The following is a 24,287-nucleotide window of genomic DNA, read 5'->3' as shown; positions in this document are numbered from 1 at the left end:
ATTCAGAGTCAGCCAGTCAATCCAGGTGGTCCTGCAAATACACCATGGATGCCAGCACCACCTCGTCCACTAAACTGTCCACCTGGGCTGGAATATTTAAGTCAGGTAATTTCAAATACATGAAAACATTAATCAAAAACAAACTGTGTGTCCAGTTTACTTACTATATTAATTATAGTTATTTTTCATTTATCATTATTAAGTAATTAAAGTCAGGAATGATAAATATTATGTTCTCTTAACAGATCACTAACTTTTCCAGGTTAGGGCCATTTTTTAAAACCAAAATACAAATGTCATAGGTAATTGTTTTCTATGATCTTCAATATAATACTCAAAAGCAAATGCTATTAAGCACTAATTTCTAGGCTTTGTCCTAATCCTGATACAATAGTAACTCAATCTTTATAGAATTTCTATGATATGTAGGCCCTATAATTGTCACCATTTTACACAAAAGGTGACTGAGTCCAGAGAATTTACTTGGTCAGGAATGAGCACCTAAGGAACTAGGGCTGGCTTTTTAATCCTGGTGCCTTTTTTCTAGATTTCATGTTTTTACATTCCAATACTGAATAATTTCCTTGATATCTCCTCAATAATTTGAAAGAGAATTGCAGTAAAGCTTAAGGGTTCAGCTTTAGTAAGTAGTCCCAAGAAGGGAGTTAATATTTTTTGTGTCATGTGACTCACCTTTTTCTTCAAATTTCTCAAATTACTTTTCTATAATGCTGATTTTGTTCTTTAGAAGATTCAGATTATATAAATGCTCCCAATAAGAGGAAAATAGTCCTGGATTTTGCTGTTCTTCATGATAAACGACCTCAGCAATGTGAGGGTTAATATTCAGTTTGTGTTAGAGATCAGGCTAGTAAAATAACCAAAAGTTTTTATATGTTTAATCTTAAACTAATATTTTTATTATGTTCAGCTAGTTTTCAATAAATGTATCCAGTTCCTGCCTCTAATAAATTAATTTTTTACAATGTACTTGGATAGTGTATATTATAAAAATGGTTAGTAGTTTATGTATCTCCAAGAAATGTCCTAAGCAGGTTTTTAAAAATTTAAAGTCTTGGGGCCAAGCTGGTGGCTCACACCTGTAATCCTAGCACTCTGGGAGACAGAGGCCCATGGATTGCCTGAGCTCAGAAGTTTAAGAGCAGCCTGAGCAAGAGTGAGACCCCATCACTACTAAAAATAGGAAAACTAGCCGGGCATGGTGGCGAACACCTGTAGTGCCAACTGGGGATCCTGAGGCAAGAGGATCTCTTGAGCCCAAAAGTTTGAGGTTACTGTGAGATATGGTGCCAGGACACTCTGCCAAGGGTGACCAAATGACACTCTGCTTAAAAAAAAAATTCGAACACTGAAGGGAGAACGTGAGTAGGCTTTCATCCCCACCATGGCTGAGCTGATCCAGAAGAAGCTGCAGGGAGAAGTGGAGAAATATCAACAGCTACAGAAGGACTTGAGTAAATCCGTGTCAGGGAGGCAGAAGCTTGAGGCACAACTTACAGAAAATAATATCGTGAAGGAGGAACTGGCCTTGCTGGATGGGTCCAATGAGGTCTTAAAACTTCTGGGTCCTGTGCTGGTCAAACAGGAGCTGGGGGAGGCTCGGGCCACAGTGGGGAAGAGGCTGGACTATATCACAGCTGAAATGAAGCGATATGAATCCCAGCTCCGGGACCTTGAACGGCAGTCAGAGCAACAGAGGGAAACCCTTGCTCAGCTGCAGCAGGAGTTCCAGCGGGCCCAGGCTGCAAAGGCAGGGGCTCCAGGGAAGGCCTGACCCCATGGTTGGGGGGAGGGAAGAGAATGAAGCAGCTCTAGGATCTATACTGTAGCTAATAAAATGTAAAAATACCTGAAAAAAAAAATTCAAAGTCTCATAAAATATTTAGAAAAAGTTACCATTTGCACAGAAATAATGATATCAAGAACATGTAAAAAAAAATAAATTTGAGGCTTGCAGAAGTGGTACAAATTTTAAAAAGTATCTTTATACTTCTTAAGCTTAATTTGGAAGGAACATTAATTTTTAATTTGTATAGAGATTTCCTTATCTAAAGGAAATTTAATTTGTATAGAGATTTCCTTGTCTGGAAATTTAATTTGTACAGAGATTTCCTTGTCTAAAGGAAATTTAATTTGTATAGAGATTTCCTTGTCTAAAGGAAATTTAATTTGTATAGAGATTTCCTTGTCTAAAGGAAATTTACTTGACCTAAATTTACCCATATTAATAGTAAATTCTTTCAATTGACATATGTGACAGCCCAACCATGTTCTTTGCCCACTGCTCAAGAGGCAGCCAGTTCACTGAGACAGCAGGGATTGCAGAGAGAAAGAGTTTAATATTGCAGGCACCATGGGAGGAAATGAAGGAAATCTCTGAGATCCATCTGCCTGAACATTTGGGAGAAGGGTCTGTAAAGACCATTTGACAGGCAAAAGGCTGGGCAATTGCATGTACTAATTGGCTGGGTTCATGGCGGAACCATAGGTGTGCAGAAATTGTCTTTGCCAAGTCAGGTCTTAAGTAGGGGCCATAATACCAGTTGAGTTGCTCCTTGGTATAAACCACTAGTCTGAGTGGATCAGCCTTTCCACCAGAGCGCAGGGCCTGAGGACGATATCTCCAAAACTAGCCTCAAGATTCACAAGGGTGATGTTATTGATGGGGAAAGAAAAGAATCTTTATGACCATCAGCTATGTGATTCCACAGTACCAATTATAGGAAAAGAAACCAGGGGACAGTGGCTAGTAGGTTTAGCTTTGCCTGTACCTTTGCAAAATTTAGGTCTTTTCCACAGTTCTCACTTCATCCCCCTTTATTAATTTTTAAAGGGAGGTTTCTCTTTTCAATTGAAACCATGTCAACTGTAGTTTTGCACTAAAAAATAATATAAACTATTATTAAAATTATGTAGTTATAAATGTTGATAATTGAGTATGTGCAGTATTAAACAAAAACATGAATATTAATTTGGTTGATTAAATGCCATTTATCAATTTAGTTGATTAAATGCCATTTATCAATTTAGTTTTCTTTTCATTGTAATAGATAGAAATGGTACTGATTCACCAGAGGCTTGAAATTCTGGAAGGTATGTATTCATTGTATACCTCATATTTCTTGTGAAAAAAAGAGATTTAAGCAGATAAAGAAAAATCAAATGTTACAAATATAACACCCTGGATGATATGCTATGGTAAACCTGATTACTTACAAATGTCTCCTTCAAACTAATGAAATCAGCGGTTTATTTCTGAAAATTAGTAGTCAAAAGTTAAAACACAGTGGGGCCTCCTTATCCACGTGCTCCACATCCATGGATTTAACCAACCATGGATCACAAATATTGAAAGAAACTGCATCTGTACTGACCTCATGTAGACTTTGTTTTCTTGTCTTTATTCTCTCAGTAATGAAATATAACAACTCTTTATATTGTATTGTGTATTATAAGTAATCTAGTGATGACTTTAAATGTACAGCTAGATGTGCATAAATGACATTCATACACCGTGCCATTTTATGTCAGGGGCTTGAGCACCCTGGGATTTTGGCATCTGCAGGAGGTTCTGGAACCCATCCCCCGTGGATGCCGAGGGGTGGCCATGTTATAATGATGGTCATCTGTCCTTATGTTGTAGACTCTAACCTAGAAGGAACACAACCAAGTCTTACTTTAGTTCCTCTCTTTCTGTACAAATCACTTTGAGAGATTCAGTCACTTTACCTGACTCCTGCCACTTGGCCATTTCCTCTCCAGTATGTGGTCACCTTGAGAATAGCACAGAGCCACACGCAGTAGGTCAGTTACCTTAGTGCAATTCCAAAGCAAGTGACCTTTTAAAATTGGATGTGGATGTCCTGGATCATTATTGTTCATGCCTGCGGTTTCTCTTGGGAGTTTCAATGAGCTGTATAAGACTTTGGTTCCATGGGTTGTAGATGACCAGCCAGGATGCAGGGCCATTGGAGTGCTGGAGACTGGTGACCAGCAGACCTGCAGGCCTGGCTTCCTGGAAGAGCACTGCTACCCCTGCTGAAGGGCTGGACACCGCAGAGGCTTTCTTGGCTTTAGTACACCCTGGGTGCAAAGCTAAACTCAGGAAGCTATTTTAGAACAGCTGCCGGGGGAATGAGACCCTGAGTAGATTTATTATAGTGTTTCCTTCTAGAGTTAATGAAGATAGTCTTTGCAAGTATAATGAAAACTGCTACATTTTAGAACATATCTCAAGATTTGAGAACATAGCATTTAACGTAGCACTTACAAGGGAAAAGGGGGAGGGGCGAAGGAGGTGAGCAGTGAGGTAATTGATAGTTTTCTTGTGAATTTCTATTTGATGCTCAGTAAATCTACAGAAGTTAAAATGAACATTCCTAAAAGGAGTTAGAGGAGATGTCAGTGCTGTATTCCTCTAGGGTGGGGTGGGTAGGAGAGTGGTCATGGCTCTTCCTTACTTTGCATCTGTGAAGATAAATTCAAGATAATCAACATTTGAGAGGTCATGTCGGCTACAGTCCTAAGCTTATAAGGGGCATGCCTTCATTTTATAGGGGTGATATATCTTATAAGATTTGTTAGGGCTAAAGGAAATAAAAAGCATTTTACCTCAATGCTGGAAGGCTGTCTAGGTGGGGAGGCTGGGGGAGAAATTTGCATCTGTAGGTAATCTCTGTTAAATGCATCCTGACTTTGCCTGTTTGACCTGGGACAGGCTTGCTTGGAGTCTGACACCCTAAAAGTTCAGCACACAAACATTTCACGGTGGGCTGTTAACTGTGAGGCTTAGCTGCATGACAAGACAACCTTGGGATTCTGGCTTCCTTTCTCCCTCCCACACTCTAAGCACACAGACTAAAACAAAAACAAACAAAAAGCAAACAAAAAAACACCCTGTTCAGTCATTTTCTAAGCCCTGTTGTTACTTAGCAGAGGACTCTGTTCCCCATTGGGGAGAGGATGGCAGTGCTAGTGTGACTCAGTTCTCAAGCTTAGTCCTCCCTTTTTGCATAGTGAATTTTGAGGCATCCTACGATTTTGATTTTTCCTTTACATAGTGAAAGACATTTCTGTATGATGTCCTTTGACACTCCTCTATAAAGAGGTGGGCCCATTCATTGCTGCTTCCTGACTGTAAACAAGGAGTGGTATCCAAGGTATGGATCAATGGGTGAGGCCCTTTGGAAGAAGATACCATGCAAGTGTCAACATTGATCATCCCTCTGTTTTCCTCTTGAAGACATTATTCTGTCTATGGTGCTGAGTTCACTTAGGATGACTATGTTCTGGATAGTCCATGAATTGAAGGCTTAGTTACCAAGCACCCTCTGTCTTTGTCTAAACACAGCTCCCACTTGTGAACTACTGCTGAGCTAAACAAAGGTGCCCTGGGTCCAATGTGACTTTCTCATTCATCTTCCATTTGCAGTCTCTCTCTTTTTACACATGGGCTTTGAGAGTAAGGCCTTTCATTCAAACAGTAGGAAGAATAAAACAAGTGTGGCTTATGAAACAAAATCCCAAGCCACTTAATATATTTCACAGAGCATAAACAGCAATCATCATATATTCCCCTCAATAATACAGTAAAACTACACTGAGTAAAGGTTTCTCCGTACACCTGTCACCACTGTGTCCGCCTGCAGCAACACCCACCCTTCAGCAACGATGTCTGGTGGGAGTCTCTGAAGTTGGGAAGATGACTTGATCTCTTTGCCGTGTCCCATGTAAGGACTCTTTACTTTCCCAAATTCTAACAGGCTCTCTTCCTTCTTTCCTTTGCCTTTTTTCTCTGCTCGAATCATCTCTAAACCAATGTCTTGAAGTATCATCTAAAACAGGAATATCTAGATATTATAATGACTTAGCATAGATTCAATATTTTTTAACATAAGGGTGATTATGATTTTCTTTTATATTTTAGTCATACTAGGTTTTGAATCCAATAACATTTATGAAATCCAGAACAGCTTTGGACAGAGGATTTACTTTGCAACAGAAGATACTCCCTTTTGTGCCCGATTTTGCTGTGGACCATCTAGACCTTTTACTTTGAGGATTACTGACAATATGAGTCGAGAAGTCATTATTATGGAGAGACCGCTGAGATGTACCAGCTGTTGTTACCCCTGTTGCCTTCAGGAGGTCTGTAACCAGTTATTAGGGCAGTAATGTAAAATAGCTTAGCAAGACATTTCCCCCTATTTATGGAATCTGTATAATTATTTAATTTTTGACTTAAAGGAAAATGGATCAAGAAAGTATACATTTAGTTTTCTGAGTCATTTGTGTAGGAAGCCAGGCAAGTGAGTGATTAGCTCATGTCCACGAGTAGCCTTCCTCATGGGGCTGAGCAATGGGTTAGAGCTGTGGTTCTCAACCTTCCTAATGCTGCTATGCGCTTTCATTGTTAAAAAGAGGTCATGACCCACAGGTTGAGAACCACTGGGTTAGAGATAAGGGTTCTTTATAGTGAGAAAAGGTCAGATAAGGCATCTTGATCAAATCATGTACTGGAATTAACTAGGAGAAATGACCAGTGAGAATATCCTAAGTATCATTCTAGAAGCATGTAGGCCAGTGCTTCTCAACCTTCCTAATGCCGCGACCCTTTAATACAGTGTGTCCTCCTGTTGTGGTGACCCCCAACCATAAAATTATTTTCCTTGCTAATTTTATGGTTGAGGGTCACCACAACAGGAGGAACTGTATTAAAGGGTCGCGGCATTAGGAAGGCTGAGAATCACTAATATAGGCAGAAAAATGAGGGAAAAAGTAGATGTGTTCATGTCACTGTTGTGGCCATCTGCTAAGGGACAAATCCAGGAGAACCCCTTTCAAAATAGTCTAATCTCCTGTGCTTTTCATTTCTCACTTTTAAAAGAACTTACAAAAGTGTCACCTATACTAGGGATATCCTAGGTGGGATGTCTTCAGCTCTGTAAAGAACGGCTATCTCTGTTTCATAACACTTGGAGCCTACTCCCAGAGACTATGGATTTTCAGGGAGAGACCAGAGCACAGGAGAGTTGGCTTTGCCCAGATAGCATTGTTGGGAGTCTGTCTCTGCGTGGATGACTCCGTCATCCCCAGCAGGTTCCTGTAAGAGCTGGCACACATAAGGATGCAGGCCAGAGTTATTTGTGGTCTGATATTGCGTTTATTTTGAGAGGATAACTGAAGTTACATGCAATGAACTACTTTATTTTACAGACGCTCAGGTTAAGTATTGTTATATATTCATAAGAATACCTGAGGAAAAACAGAGTTTGATGGGAACTTCTCTACAATTTGAATACCACATTGACATATATTACACTGTTTAATCTTAAAGGTGCTGGAAGTCCTCATTCTCAGATACACATACAGGGCAGAGCCCGGATTCCAGGCTCGTGTTCTTTGCACCCCCGGAATGCATATGCCATACTGCACCAGCAGAACCCCACTGTTTCTAAAGGAGTTGGAGAAAACAGTTTCTTAATAATTTAGGTAGTTTGTACAAGTAAGGAAATTAAAAATATACCAGGCCAGTAGATCAGTGCTTAAAAGAGAGAGTATTATGCATACAGTCTGACAAAGTTTCTGCTCATCCCTTCCACTTGGTGGCTGAGGAATCTGATGCAAATTAATTCACTTTCTATAAAATAGGAAAAGTAATAGTACTGAGCTGTGAAGGATGTGTTCTGAATTAAGTGACCCTTGGAACGATGTCTGGCATTTAGAAAGTACTCAGTGAATGAGAGCTGTTATTAGACACTTTCATTATGATAATTATTTTCTTTACATATTTTTTTTGCTTTTTTAGTTAGAAGTCCAAGCTCCTCCTGGTATACCAGTAGGTTATGTTACTCAGACCTGGCACCCATGTCTGCCAAAGTTTACGGTTCAAAATGAGCAAAGAGAGGATGTGCTAAAAATTTCTGGTCCGTGCATTCCATGCGGCTTTTGTGCAGATGTGGATTTTGAGGTAAGACATGTTGTGATGTTTATAGGATTTTTGCTCAGGGACCTTCCAATCCAGGTGGAAGGCAAAGGAGGAAAACAACACATCACATGGGAAGAGAGGAAGCAAGGAGGGGGTAGGTCCCACACTCTTTAAACAAGCAGCTCTCCAGTAGACAGAGCCAGGACTCACTACTGTGAGGATGCTTTTTCCTTCTCCCAGGCTAGAAGACGAGTTAGTGCTTACCTGGTACAGTTGCAGCTTGGGCAGATGACACATTGTGGAGATGGGTGGTGGTGACGGTTACACAACAATGGGAATATACTTAGTGCTACAGATTTTACCTTGAAAATGAATAAAATGGCAAATCTTGTATGTGTATTTCTACAATTAAAAAAAAGTCTCAGGCAGGCATGGTGGCTCATGCCTGTAATCCTAGCACATTTGAGGTGGATGGATTGCCTGAGCTCAGGAATTTGAGACCAGTCTGAGCAAGACTGAGACCCCACCTCTACTAAAAATAGAAAAATTTTACTAAAAATAGAAAAACTAGCTGGGTGTTATATAGTCCCAGCTACTTGGGAGGCTTAGACAAGAGGATCACTTGGGGCCCAGGACTTTGAGGTTACTGTGATCTATGACGCCACAGTACTCTACCAAGGGCAATAGAGTGAGATCTTGTCTCAAAAAAACCAAAACAAAATCTCATTGTTGAATCTGCCTGAGTAAACAAATTCCATAAGTAGTCAATGGAGTTGGACAGCACTGCCTTTCTGCCTATGGTAAGCTGAGTAATGTCCTGTAAAAGCATCCAGGTCCTTACCCCTGAAACCTGTGAATGTCACTGTATATTGCAGAATGGGTTTAGCAGATGTTATTAAAGATCTTGAAATGGAAAGATAGTTCTACTTTGTCTATAGGGCCCAAAATGTAATCTGCAGTGTCCTTGTAAGAGGGGCCAGGCAGTGGCATGCTCCTGTACCAGGTACTGGGGAGGCTGAGGCAGGAGTATTGCTTGAAGCCAGGAGTTCAAGAGCAGACTAGGCACCATAGTGAGCCACTCCTCTCCATTTCAAAACAAGGTGAAAGGTAGATAGGGAATGTTTTTTAAAGGGGAGGCCAGGAGATTTGACACAGAAGAGAAATAAATCTATGAAGATGAAAGCAGAGAGAAGCAGAGAGAGAGAGAGAACACCCCAAACAGCTGGCTTTGAAGGTGGAGGACAGGGACATGGACATGAGCCAAGGAATGCAAGGAATGTGGCTCTGGAAGCTGGAAAAAAACAGAAAACAGATTCTTCCTACAGCCTCTGGAGTAAGCACAGCATTGCGATGCCTTGATCTCAGCTCAGGGAAGCTGAATTCAAACAACATCCAGAATGGTAAAGGAATAGTGTTGTTTCTAAGCATCAAAAAATAAAAATAAAACCAAAAAATTCTGCCCTGCTGGGTTTCAGATTTGCCTGGAGTCTGTTTTCTCTTTCTTTTGGCCAATCTCTAGGTTTTGGAATGGATGTTGCCAAGTACCTACAGCAGCATTGTATCTTGGCACCTTGGTTTAATCTTGCTGGCTCACACCTGTCAGGAACTAGCCTTGAGTCTTAGATGAGACTCTGGACTTTTGAGCTGATGTGGAACTATAGGGAAGGGATAATTGTACTTTGCAGCATGAGAAGAACTTGAGATTTTAGGGAGCCAGGGTGAAATGTTATAGTTTGGATACTTGGCCCTTGCAAACCTCCTGTTGATATTTGATCTCCAGTGTAGAAGGTGAGGCTGAGTGGGAGGTGTCCCCCCAGCCTTGTCCCCACTCTTGCCATGTGACACATCTGTTCCCCCATCGCCTTATGCCTTGGTTGGAAGCTCCCTGACACCGTGTCTCTTGGACAGCCTGCAGAACACGAGCAAAGTAAATCTCTTTTCTTTATGAATTATCCAGCCTCAGAACTTCTTCACAGCAGTGCAAAATGAACTAATACAGACCCCATTCTCAAGTCAATCTAAATTAGCCCTTAAGAAGAAAGACATTCAGATTAGGGGATCACGAACAAGCTGATGAGTGTGAAAGCAGAGATTACCTGTGGTATTTTGTCTTTAAATAAAAACTCTCTTCCTGCTGACTGTGCAGCCTTGCTCTGCAGCACTTCCCAACACAGCAATGCTGCTGGGGACAACACAGTCAAGAGCAGGCAGACACTTGCTTCCGTTGCTCTGGACAAATCCGGGTTGTGCTGTCACTTTAACATATTGAAGAAGCAGGCGTGTGGCATTTTCAGAAGTTGGCTTGGTCTTCAAGGGAGTTATTGTTATTTTACACCAGCAAAATAATTCAATTTTACAAGTTTCAAACACATGAAAAAGTTGTTTCTGTGTATACGTTTAATTCTTTAGAGTAGATACATGCTGATGTAATAAAATTGCCTTTAGTTATTTAATAAGCCTGACCTTGACTCCAGTGATAAATGCCTATAAACATAATAAATAACAAAGCTAGTATTTTTATATTATACATCAGTGTCATTTATAGCCTATTAGTCAGGTATTGTTGTCCAGCAAAAATAAAAAACCCTACAAGAGATATGGAGAGTTAAATTATCTTCACACCTGCAAGTGATGAAAGCTAATTTGTGAAGACTTCTGGAGTTTGCTGCCTATAATTATGGCACATAACCCAAAGAGTCTATTAAACTCATTATCCTGTTAATTAATTAACATTAATTGTTCTCTTTTGAAGAAAGATCCATTGGGGTGACTAATTGAACAATAATTTAAGTAGAGTGTCCCAGGGAAAAAAAACCTATGGTTACCTGTTCTCTGTTGGAGCCTGGCTGTCCCTGAGTGTTGCCAATGGCCTGTACTTGGCCTGATTTTGTGCTCTCTCCTTTTAGAGGCTTTGCATTCTGCACCCAGCTTCCTCAACAGTGGAGTGAGCACAAACTTGGATTGAGTGTTCTGTTTGGGAATGATTTGTTGGTGCCTTTTGAACAGTAGTGTCTCAGTGAAGTGCTAGATGATAGGAAGGGATTAGATCATCTTGGCTACGTGATTCTCTGATGTTCAGGGACTTTGAACATCTTACCCCACATTACTGTGTACTGGTCTGTGCTCTTCTTTGCTTTATCTCTTCATGGCCATTGTATTTTTGACTATTGAATTGTCTACTTTTTTCTTGTCACTTTATAGAAATAATTTGAGTATTGAAGAAGACTGTGACCCTGCTTTTTTCCTCAGATTTGCAAACATTTTCCCCAAATCTGTTTTGCCTCAGTAGTGTTCCATGCCAATAATTCCGCAAATTATTAGTGGCTTAAAACAAGAGTTTCTCTTTATGCTTATTGTCTGCAAGTCAACCATATTTTACCAGACCTCTCTACATGCAGCAATCTATGATTTAGGTTACTACTGGCCCCAGGGTAGATCTAGGTATTTTCACCCTAAATGGGTAGCAGCAGAGGGTACCTCAGTCTGATGTTTGTAGGAGTCAATTGCCTGATACCAACAGCCAGACCAAACCATCTAGCCACGTTTAAGGCCACATCTATGTATTTTCCATTGGTCAGACAAGGCACAAGCAAAACTGAATCATGAAGGAACAAGGAAATGTTTCAGACTGCAGCAGAAAGAGAAATGAAATAAATATTTGATGAACAGTAACCCATGCTATCACAGTTTCACACTAGAAATTTATTTCAGAATTGTTTTTTTCTTGAGACAGAGTCTTACTTTGTCAGACTTCATGGGTAGAGTGCGTTGGCATCATAGCTCACAGCAACCTCACGATATCTTAGTCTCAAGTAATCCTTTGGTCTCAGCTTCTTGACTACAGGAACACCCCACTAATTTTTCTATTTTTGGTAGAAATAGCCTCTCACTCTCTCTCAGGCTGGTCTCAAACTCCAGAGCTCAAACAATCCACCCACTTTGGCCTCTCAGAGTGTTAGGATTAGAGGCATTAGTCACTGCACCCGACTATTTCAGAATTTTTAAGAATCCATCCACCACAGCTCACTTAGGTTCCAGCTGCTGCCTTTTCCCAGCCCACTGGGGGCCTGTGGAGCTTCTGGAAGTGAGCTTCTGTGGGCATGGAAAGGCAGAACAGACGCAGAACAACAGCAACAATACACAAAGTTCTTGGCCTCTACAGTAGCACTGTCAGGCTGCATCAGCACAGATGGAAGATACCATCAAAGAAGAACAGTAGATACTCAGTGAAGCTAGAACACTGATCCTGAAAAACAAAAATAAAGACCAAGGGGTAAGCCAGAGGGAGAGGTGTGTGCCACTGATGCTCACACACCCAGACGTTATTAAACATTGTGCAGATGAAAGCACAGCCAGGATTAAAACTGCATTACCAGTGCCTTGTCCTCGGCCAGTTCATGTCCCTCTAATGGGCCTCACCCCACTGGATGCACAGGGACTGAGAAGGCAGGAGAAACTGAAAAGCCTTTGCAAACCAGTGTATATCAGATCGCATCATGAACTTTCCTAATCCAGAAGAAGGTTTCTTTCCGGGACTGATGAGCCAGCTAGGTCTTGAATGTAAACCAAATGGCAAAACACTTCTTAATTGGGGGCAAAAATTCAAATCTCTTCTTAAAACCTCTGAAATTGATTTTTACCACATGATATGTGCTCACATATTCTTAGAATTTGTCAAGGATATGTCGGTTTGCCTGAGTGGATGGCATTAACCCTCGAAATCATGGGGCTTACCTCCTCACTGAAGTCACCTTTGGACACAAGATGAGGGCCTGTGGGAGGACACGTGAAGGGTGAGAAGGCTTTTCATGGGAATGCTGTCCTCACATGTGCCAGCTGATGCAAAAGCCTCAGCCAGATGCTGGAATTTCATATGGCTACTGTGAAACTATGTTCCAATCTCAGGCTTTTTTTTTTTCTTTTTTCAAGTGACAGATTCACTTAACAGTGGGATATTTTGTCTGTGCTTTTTTTGTCTTTTGACCCTTCCAATTTCCAGATAAACTCCCCTTAAAAAGTACATCATTGGATTGATCATGGTTTTTCTTTTTTTCTTTTTTTTTTGTAGAGACAGAGTCTCACTTTATGGCCCTTGGTAGAGTGCCGTGGCCTCACACAGCTCACAGCAACCTCCAACTCCTGGGCTTAAGCGATTCTCTTGCCTCAGCCTCCTGAGTAGCTGGGAGTACAGGCGCCTGCCACAATGCCCGGCTATTTTTTGGTTGCAGTTTGGCCGGGGCCGGGTTTGAACCCGCCACCCTCTGTATATGGGGCTGGCGCCCTACCGACTAAGACACAGGCACCACCCCTGATCATGGTTTTTCATTGAAATTATACATGAGACTCCTTTCTGTCCTAGTTAACTGCATATTTTTATTTTATCTTAAAACCCGTGATCCTTGGGGGTGCCACTTAGGATCTGAAAAGCTCACTTGAAGCTCATACTGCATTCATTGTGAGTACTTGACGTAATTGAAGAGTACAAGGTCCAAGCTGGCTTTAGAATAAGATTTAAACAGAAATGGGACAAATATAGGTGAAAATGTTAAAGATTTATACCTCTGTGTATGTGCAGTCAGGTGAGAGTCCCATGGCAAGGCGTGTGTACATCAGTGTCATCCCCCCTTCCTCATAAAGATGATGAGCATCACCAACAAAGGCAAATCTCTAATAAAAAAAAAGTCAGCTCGGTGCCTGTAGCTCAAGGGACTGGGGAGTCAGCCACATGAATCAGAGCTGGTGGGTTTGAGCCCAGCCCGGACCTGTCAAACAACAATGACAACTACAACCAAAAAATAGTTAAGTGTTGTGGTGGGTGCCTGTCATCCCAGCTACTTGGGAGGCTGAGGCAAGAGAATCATTTAAGCCCAAGTATTTGAGGTTGCCGTGACCTATGATGCTACAGCACTCTACTGAGGGCGACATAGTAAAACTCTGTCTTAAAAAAAAAAAAAAAAATCCACCTACCAACACTCAAAATGAACCAACTGATTTAGTTTGTCCACATTTATTTAGTTGATACTAACCTAAGGCAAAGGCTTCAGAGGCTGTTACCTTGTTCAAATTTGAAAAAAATACTTTCATCTTGGGTTGACATAACCCTTACATGTACACAGGTTGGCTATGTTCAGTCCCTGCCTGCCCAGTTGGCTAGATGTTTTTGTCAGGGTGCAGTCTTCAGTCCTGTGTGATGACAGTCAGCCTTCCTCAGGCAGAATGTTTACAAGTTTACTATAGAGAGAGAGAGAGAGAGAGAGATTTTTACATTGGAGCTTCTTTTTTTTCTTTACACATCTTTTCTTATATTCTTCACACTCTACTAGTTATCTAGTCTTACCCCACCCTTAACCTGGGGCAACCCATCAATTTACGTCTTGCTTATTTTCCTTCACTCATAACTCCCAATCTTTTCTTTCTAGACCCTCAGTAGTTTATGTGTTCCTTCTGACAGTGAGTGATTGTGAGCCTTTTCATGATATTTAAATTTTCATCATATGTAAACTATTTGTGCTGCTCTTAAGGTAGAAATCTATTAGGAGTTTTATTTATTACCATCCTGATAGCTTTAGAAATTTTATCAAAGAAACATTTATTATTTTGTATCCTTTTCTACCACAATTGTTTTGGATAAATTAAAATAATTTTTTGCTATATTAATGTAAACAAAAGTTAAATAAATACACTGTTATTGTAAATGGTACATAATTTCACTACAATATTTGTGTCATTTTACTCCAGCATCGTAAGTATTTTTTCTTATAGGTATTTTGTTGTTGTTGTTGTTCTTTAGGTTACATCTCTTGATGAAAAAACTGTGGTTGGCAAGATTACCAAGAAGTGGTCTCAGATGATCAGAGAGGTATTTACAGATGCTGACAACTTTGCAGTACAATTCCCCAGGGACCTTGATGTTAAAATGAAAGCCGTGATGCTTGGTGCTTGTTTTCTTGTTGTAAGTCTATTTTTACTAACCTTGGTTACAGATGGTTTGTCTAATATCATTCTGAAATATCAGAAAATTGTCCATTTTGAGATTACGTCCTAAAGTTTACAGGTTTTATACAAGGATGTCCAGCTCAATCCCTAGCTCTAAATTATATTTGGTCCTGACACTGGGGACTCACAGGTAACTAGTTCCCATATGAAGAGCTTATGTACTTTCAAATGACAGGAGAAAGACTTTATCTGTTAAGGAGAAACCCTGGTTTAGAGGACTTTTATTAAAAAGAAAATCAAACATCATGCATAAGGGAAGAATTTCAATCTAGGCTTACATGGAACAAAACTCAGCAAAACACAGAGATTTCATCCTGGCTCATTGTTAAATTAAATTCTGAAATATAGAAATATAAAATATAATAAAACATGCATGCAATCCGATCTTTGCTGTAATTACCAATTTCTAGGAAATATATGGGATAAAGTGACGATTCCTAACTTGACTTCCGACTAGAATCGTCTAGGGAATTTTTAAATCCTCGTATACCAGGCTGTCCTCCAGTTGAGTTAAATAAGAAGCTCAGACTCAGAAGTTTATGCAGTGCCCCAGGTGATTTCAACGTGCAGGCAAAGGTGAGGATTATGGGGACAGAGGACGGGTGTTCAACCTCAGCTGCACAATTGAAACACTTGAGCAATTTTTCCAACTCCCCATGTGCAGGTTGCACCCAAATCTATTAAATCTAAATCTTCTGAGGTGCGACCCAGGTTCTAGCTGTTTAGAGCTCCCAGGTGACTTCAGTAGGATGCAATTGCCTTTTTCTGTTTTTGCTTTGTTGCCTGTGCTTTGGGGATCATATCCAAGAAATCATTTCCTAGACCAGTGTCACAGAGATTTTCATCTATATTTTCTTTAAGTAGTTTTATAGTTTCAGATCTTACATTTAAGTCTTTAACCCATTTTTATTGATTTTTATATATGATGATATATAGGCAATTAAATTCTATCTTCTAAACCTGGATTTTCAGATTTTACATCCTTCATTAAAGAGATTGCCCTTTCCCCATTGTGTGATATTAGTACCCTTGTCAAAAATCAATTGTCTGAAAATGTGTGGGTTTATTTCTGAGCTTTCTATCCTATTCCGTTGGTCACTTTACCTGCCAATACCAAGCTGTTTTGATGTATTTGTAGTGTATTTTGAAACCAGGTAGTGTGATGTGTGATGCCTCCTTTGTTGAGTTTTTCCTGCTCCCAATTGCTTTGTCTATGCTGGGTCTTTTGTGATTACTCACAACTTTTAGGATGGGTTTTTCTATTTCTGTGGAAAATGTTATCGGAATTTTGATAGGGGTTTCACTGAATCTGTGCATCCCTTTGGGTAGTAGAGACATCGTAGAAATATTCATTCTTCCAATTCATGAACACGAGATCTCTTTCCATTTATTTGTGCCTTCCGTTTCTTTTATCAATGTCGTATGTTTTCAGCGTGCAAACTCACCTGCAAATTTCACCTTCTTGGTTAAATTTATTCATAAGTATTTTGTTCTTTTTGATGCTATTGTAAATGGGATGGTTTTCTTAATTTCCTATAATGGAATTTTAGCAAAAAGTGATATTACTTACTAAAGAAAGAGTATACCTTTTTTTTTGTTTTGAGACAGAATCTCACTATGTCATGCTCAGTAGAGTGTTGTAGCATCACAGCTCACAGCAACCTCCAACTCTTGGGCTTAAACAATACTCTTGCCTCCTCCTCCCAAGTAGCTGGGACTACAGCACCTGCCACAATGCCCAGCATATATATATATATTTTTTGTAGTTGTTATTGTTGTTTCTCAGGCCCGTGCCAGGTTGAAGCCACCAGCCCCCATGTATGTGGCGTTCACCCTAACTGCTGAGCTATGGGTGCCAAGACAAATTTTGTTTTTAATTGTTTATGATTCACTGATGGCACAGAGAACCAGGTTCCACTGATTGCATTTGTTAGCGAAGTCCCTTTTATGGTTGTGTCCTGCCTCCAAGAGGTGTGTCACACACTGTGATCCCCCACCCCCTCCCTCCTTCCCTCTCTCTGCTCTCTATTACTCTCCCCCACCCTCCAGTCCATGTACTAGGTCATCAATTGTCCTCACATCAGCATAAGTACTTTGGATTCTTCCTTCTCCGTTCTTGTGATGTTTTACTAAGAAGAAGGTGTTTCAGCTCCATGCAGGTTAATACATATGATTCAAAGTCTCTGTATTTTTTAGTAGCTGAATAGTATTCCATGGTATACATGTGCCACAGCTTATCAATCCATTCCTGGATTGGTGGGCATTTAGGTTGTTTCCACACTTTGGCAATTATAAATTGTGCTGTGATAAACCATCCAGTGAAAATGTCCTTAAGATAAAGTGATTTTTTTTCTTCTGGGTAGATGCCCAGTAATGGGATTGCAGGATCAAAGGGGAGGTCTAGTTTGGGTTCTTTGAGGATTGTCCATACTTCCTTCCAAAAGGGAAATCATATTGCTCAGACCCATTAGGGTCTGTTTTGTAAATCTGGGATCAATTACTTTGGGTGCATAAATACGTAAAATTGAAATGTCTTGTTGTTGAATTGTTCCTTTCACTAGTATAAAGTGTCCTTCTTGGTCTTTCATAACTTTGGTTGCTTTAAATCCACTTGTATCTGAAAATAAGATTACAATCCTGCCTTTCTTCTGATTTCTGTGCTTGAAATACTGTTTTCCATCCCTTAGTACTGAATCTTCATATGTCTTTCAACGCCAGGTGTGCGCTCTTGGAAACAGCATTTGGATGGCTCATGCTTTTTTATCCAATAGGCAGCCTGTGCCCCTTCAGTGGTGAATTCAGTCAATTGACATTTATTAAAGGAATTGATAAGTGTGGTGGAATTCTATTCATCATATTACATGAAAGTCCATTGTGTAGTTTTATTCTTTGCACCATTGTGGAAGCTATGTTTTGACCGTTAGCTTCTGGGTGTTAACTCTGTTGGTGGTCCATTTTGGTAGTCCGTGTTGTTAATAGGTCTAAGTATTTCCTGTAGAGCTGGCCTTGTCATGACAAATTTCCTCAGTGCTTGTATATTTGCAAAAGGCTTGATTTCTCCATCAATTTTGAGGCTTAGTTGGAGGATACAAAATTCTGGGCTAGAAATTGTTTTGTTCGAGAATGTTGAAAGTGGATGATGTTGCTCTTCTGGCTTGGAAATTTTCAGTTGAAAAGTATGCTGTCATTTGAATGGCTCTGCCTCTATAGGTCAGTTGGCACTTACTCCTGGTTGCTTGCAGAATTTTTTTCTTTCATCTTGACTTTGGATAGATTCATTGCAGTGTGTCGTGGAGAGGCTCTGTTTGAATTGAGATGAATGGGGTTCAACATCCATTTGAAAGGAATGTGTTGGGGTCTTTAGCAAAAGTTGGGAAGTTTACCTTTCTTATGGTCTCCAGTAGGGCTTCCATTCTTTTGGGACAATTTTCTTCCCTTTTAGGAATCCCTATTGTTTGTATATTTTAATGCTTCATGGTGTTTTTTGAGCTCCTGTTCTGTTCTTTCTCTCTTCTTTTCTGCCTCTTGAACTACCTGCGTTAATATGAAAACTTTATCCTCTAGTTCTGAGGTTCTTTCCATGGTCTAACCTATTTTTGATACTTTTTACTGCATCTTTACTTTGCCTGATTGTCTCTTTCATTTGTATTCTCTCCACCATATCCTTTCTATATTCTATATATTTCTCATCCAACTTTGGTTCTGTCTTTCCATTTTCTCATCCATTTCTTTTATTGTCTTTATCCATATTTTAAATGTCCTTTCTGTCAAGTTAATTCTTTACAGGTAGAGTCTTCTGCAGTAGCTGCCTCATGTTCCCTTTGGGGAGTCCCTCTGGTCTGGTTCTTCCTGTTGCCTGAATTTTTTTGTTGTTGTTGTTGGTTCCTCCTTATGTATTCTTTCTTCTTGTTTCCCTCCTTATCCTCCTTTTCCTTCTCACTGCCTCCTTCGTTTGAAACAGAAGTTCTTGCTCTTGATGATAGTATGTTGCAATGTGTCCCTGGGACACCAGGTGGTGCTGTGTTTTTTTAGGAGACAAAGAGCACAGCCAGCAACCTCTATGGTCTTATTCCAAACATAGTTGCCTTTGGTGATGGCCTGATTATTTCTTCAGCATTCAGAACCTGCTGGGTTGGGATCTTAAAGCTCACAAGAATCCTTCAGGGGCAGGTCTCACATTGTCCCCTGATACCAGTTTCTGTGGGGTGTAGGAGTCCCTCACCCTGTCCCAAGAGTGGATATCTGATCCCAGCAGGCAGAATTAAGACAGTGGTGATTTAGACCCTGCTAAGACTTTCTCTGGACCTTCCCACAATGACAGCCCCACTGCCTGCCAAGACCTTCTCAGCATGGCTGCCTCACCAGCCATCAAACCTATAGCAAATCCTCTCCAACCAGCTTTCGAATCTAGTTGCTGTACACTATTCCAGTCCTCCCACTCTTCCGAGCTTTCCATGCAACTCACAGTTTACCCCAACAACTGAAAAATCCGGAAAGGTTTCCTGCCATCCTGGGCCTCTGTGGGCAGCCAACCAATTCCAGCCAGTTGCAATCACTTGCCTAATTCATCAGATTTCCACCCCTTGGGATTATACACTGTATCCAGCTCACCACCTCCTGCTGTGCTCCATGATCTCTGACTCTGAGTAAGGTCCCTGTGTCAGGAATGGTAAGGTTCTCTCTTTTCCCAGTCATTTTCCCAGTTGTTCTAGGAGAGCTCAGCTGAATCATCCTTCTGGTCTGCCATCTTGCTCTGCCACCTGACGTTTGTTTTCCAAACTATAAAATGTTACTGAGGTTTGTTTTCCAAACTATAAAATGTTACTGAAGAAAGAGCACAGGATTCCATGTAGAATGAGAAATTTAGAAAAATTACCAGAGGATCAATTAAAGTTATACAGGTGTCATATAATCATATATATATATATATACAGGTGTCATATAATCCTATAACGAATATAATTATAGGATTTAATTGCTATTAAAAATAAAGCTGAAGGGGCGGCGCCTGTGGGTCAGTGAGTAGGGCGCCGGCCCCATATGCCGAGGGTGGCGGGTTCCGACCCAGCCCCGGCCAAACTGCAACCAAAAAATAGCCGGGCGTTGTGGCGGGCGCCTGTAGTCCCAGCTGCTTGGGGGGCTGAGGCAAGAGAATCGCGTAAGCCCAAGAGTTAGAGGTTGCTGTGAGCCGTGTGACGCCACGGCACTCTACCGAGGGTGGTACAGTGAGACTCTGTCTCTACAAAAAAAAAAAATAAATAAAAATAAAGCTGAAGATAAAGTTTTTATGAGTAGCTATTGACCTTTTGAACATTTACTTCTTATACTTAATTTTTTAATTTAACAGACATAATATTGTTTTGTATCAGATCCCTTCACATTTCTACATCTAAAAAGTAATCTCTGTTTTGTTGCTGAAAACTCATTTCTGTATTTTCGTTTTTTTCTAGGACTTTATGTTTTTTGAAAATTCTTAATGGGTAGCCAGAGGATGGGGATATGGTAGAGGACTAATGTAAGTCTCCTCCAAATTTTTAAAACTGTATATTGATTGGTGTTATCTACAAGGAAAGCTTGGTGTTTTTTAAGTTTTCTTTAATTAAATTACTTATACCAGGGTGAGTGAAGCTGTAATACCTATAGTTCCAAGTATATATTTTCATTTTTTAAATTATAGAGTTTATTATCTTTATCACTAGTTTATAAAGATTTATTGTTTATTGTATAATTGGAGAAAAGGAGGTAGGAATTTTTCCATTTAAAACCTACTTTTAATTATAGTCTAACTTACTATTTTAGAAGCAAAAATTAAAGCCTCTTTAAGGAATGTAAACATATCATTATATTTTATTGAATAGAGTTATAATTTCTTTTGTATGTAAAATTAATATTATGCAACACTTTGTACTGAGAAAATGTAAAAATTATCATAATATTAGTTTCATCTACCACGTTAAACACTTCATGTGCTTATGTCCAAGTAAAAATAAATGTATATCTTTTTTATCTTCAGAAAATAACCATATATATTTAATTCCTCCCATGAGCTAATGTCCTATTATAAATAAGATTCCATAATGACCACATGATAAATTAGCATGTTGGGTGATTTTTAGTGAATAGAGAAAACTTAATTGTATTGAAGGACACATTAAAAAGACTCATTTACTCTAAAACTTTGGTATTCTCAGTTTTGAGATTATTATTTATTATCTCATAGAATTATTATATTCTATATTCTATCATTTCCAGCATATGTTAGTTACAGGACTGATCAGGAATTAATTTAATCATATGCATACCATCAGAGAATATAGTTCACTAATGGTCTTAGGTTATTTATGCCAATAATCAAATACCCATAATAAAGACTTAATAAAACTGGCCAGGTGCCTTGTTCATACCTGTAATCCTAGCACTCTTGAGGCTGAGGCAGGAGGATCCCTTGAGCTCAGCAGTTCAAAACAAGCCTGAACAAGAGTCAGACCTTGTCTCCACTAAAAGTAGAAATTTGCAGGATGTTGTGGCAGGTGCCTGTAGTCCAAGCTACTAAGAGGCTGAGAGAGGAGGATCACATGAACCCAGGAGTTTGAAGTGTCTGTGAGCCAGGCTAATGCCATAGCACTCTAGCCTGGGGCAACAGAGTGAGACTTTGTCTCAAAAAATTTTATTAAAATTGCATGTTTCATTTTTGTATTTAGAAAAACTGAGGATAATCAATTCAGGTGGTATTTTAGACTCTTTACATTCACCTCTTCATCCTCTTAATTCTACTTAAAAAAGAGCAAAGGCATATAATACCTTGTAATAAAATATGCATTAGTATTAGAAACTAGGATTTCCACTTGTCATTAACTAAAGGAATTTTGAAAATTGTTTTGCAGGGAAGATTGGATTGAGAGAGGAGATGACCAAGGCACCATTTGCCTCATGCAAAGCAAAAGTGTGCTTAGCCAAGAAGGGCGTAGGGGAGACATCTTCTTTCATCTTCAGCAGAACACCTCCAACAGACACCCTCCTCATTGCAAGTATCAACGCCAGTAGAATTTCACCAATACTAGTAGCTCCAAATGGCAAATGAGGAGAACACTGGTATGGCAGGGCAGCTACAATAAAAGCAAAGTCTATCTCACCTCCCAACAGCCAAAATAATTCACCACATGCTGGATTCCACTGACATTGCGTACCGGGCACTTCCTCTATAGTATACATAGTACAGATGGGGTGCCAAGTCAAGGGGCCCCTGCATAGCTGTATCTCAGTGACATTACTTGTGCCACTTAGAGAAGCAGAAGGCCGTCCAGGCTGGCCATCAGGTGCTAATACCCAACCCAAATTGAGGCTTAGATTTACCGATGTGTCTGTGACAGCTGCACATTATTTTCATTTCTTGTCTTTTTCTCTACTTTGCTTAATATTCTTAATCTCTGGTTAAGCAAAGTAAAACTACAGCTGACCTAAACAGTTCCTCCCTTCTTCAGCTGTGCAAGGAAGAGTTGAGCAGAAATCCACATACTACCTGAAGGACTCATTTAATTTCAAATACAGGATAAATATCTTCTCATTAAATATTTATGCTGAGAAAAATCATCAAACATTAAAAATTAGCAATTTAACCTTAAAAACACCAAAGATTGCTCCTCCAAAATCTTAATCTGTTACTCCAGAGATTTTAGAGAGTACAGTATATTAGTTTCTGAAAGAAGAATGGAGAATATAGTACATTGTAAAGCAAGATTTCAATGACATAGAAAAATAGAACTACCACAGTTTGAAGGATGATGGAGACACTAGAACAACAGTTTTTTTTTATAGTCGAAAGCTAACATAATAACGTTAAAAATAGGGCAGCGCCTATGGCTCAAAGGAGTAAGGCATTGGCCCCAGATGCTGGAGGTGGCCGGTTCAAACGCAGCCACAGCCAAAAAAAAACAAAAAACAAAACCAAAAACCATTAAAAACAAATTTGTGTGAAATAAATAAATAAATAAATAAATGTGTGAAATTCTTGCAGAACTCAAACAAATACTGAATTGAGAGAGAAAAGTTAAGACCTGATCAACAGGTACATTAATTTCAGTTTTTACATAATAAGAATTTCAGAAGCAGAAACCAAATAGAGCCAAGAGAATAGATAAAGAAGGAAAAAAATATTTGCAATATATTTATATTGTAGTCTTTAGGTAAATAATTTGTCCCAAGCCAGACAAATGAATGAAAATGACCTGTTTGTGATTATGCATTCACAAAACCATTATCACTTGCCTACAATATCGCAGAAGCTAGGCAGTTCCATAGAAACCATTCTATGGAATGGTTTCTATGCCCTGACTTTCAAGATATACCCACAATCTAGTTCTGTTTTTTTTTAACCATTCCAACAGAAATCCACCAAATTCAGCTCACTTAATAGACAGCATTTAAAAGAACTAAGAGATACAGAACAAAATGATAAATCTTATAAAGTTACTTTTGGCCTTGCCTCTCATTTTCTCATGCCTGTCTGAGCTGAGACCTTACCACTTCAGGAATTCTTTCCATTAGGATGATGTGATTTATACAGATATAATATGTTAGGCTCATTCTGAACAGGGGCTCACTTTCTCCATCTTTCTTACGTGAAGAAAACGAAAGAAAAGCATTATATCTCAGGCCATCATTTTGCCCACCATGTCCTAGATTATTGCTTCTAGATTACCATTATCCAGTCAAAGAAAGTAGGCTCTACTGAAAATTAGTTGATCCCAGAATTTTTGCAGAGAACAATACAAGAAAAGCCTTTCACAACTTATTTAAAAGCAAAAAAGTGCTCAAGAAATGATGTTGACTTGTGAAAAGATTGAAAGAAGAAACTTGAAAGGGCTCCCAACAAGAAAATTAAGAAGATTATTACCTATTGAATAAAAATAGGACACCAAGTTTGAATACAGATATTCTTATAACTAAACTTATTAAAAGTTTAATCAGAACAATGAATTTCAAATGGAAATTGAGCAACTTTATAGTCAACTCCATAATCAAGTCTTCAAAGTGAACATCATCAGTGATGGATTACATTAAGTACCACCTGATTAGATACAGTAAGACACAGCACCACATGGATCTTGACATGATCTTGCTGTGCAGACAGTAGGTAATAGTCTTTATTTTTTAAATGCTTGATGAGTTTGCCTGTCCTTGTGGTAAGGGAGCCTTTTCTTTCTTTTTTTTTTTTCTTTTCTTTTTTTTTTTTTAGACAGAGTCTGACTATTTTGCCCTGGGTAGAGTGCTGTTATGTTACAGCTCACAGCAACCTCAAAATCTTAAGCCTCAGGCTCCAAGTAGCTGTGACTATAGGCACCCA

General features: G+C 39.5%; 1 protein-coding gene and 1 pseudogene across 1 annotated transcript; both read left to right on the top strand.

Moving 5' to 3' along the window:
- LOC128592447 (phospholipid scramblase 1-like) lies at window positions 1-20,450 on the top strand (annotated as a pseudogene).
- Window positions 1,372-1,883, top strand: LOC128592446 (prefoldin subunit 6-like). The gene has a single exon (XM_053600369.1). It carries the CDS (start codon window positions 1,406-1,408, stop codon window positions 1,793-1,795), a length of 390 nt encoding a protein of 129 aa, XP_053456344.1. The 5' UTR covers window positions 1,372-1,405; the 3' UTR covers window positions 1,796-1,883.
- Window positions 20,451-24,287: the final 3,837 nt, after the last annotated feature.

This window comes from Nycticebus coucang, chromosome 8 (genome assembly GCF_027406575.1).
Source record: "Nycticebus coucang isolate mNycCou1 chromosome 8, mNycCou1.pri, whole genome shotgun sequence".
In the NCBI taxonomy this organism is placed as follows: Eukaryota; Metazoa; Chordata; class Mammalia; order Primates; family Lorisidae; genus Nycticebus; species Nycticebus coucang.
Note: the sequence above shows the minus strand (reverse complement) of the source record. Positions and strands in the feature narration are given on the sequence as shown.

Bases quoted from the DNA above. Each gene is read 5' to 3' on its own strand.
- LOC128592446 (XM_053600369.1), top strand. From the start codon at position 1,406: ATGGCTGAGCTGATCCAGAAGAAGCTGCAGGGAGAAGTGGAGAAATAT.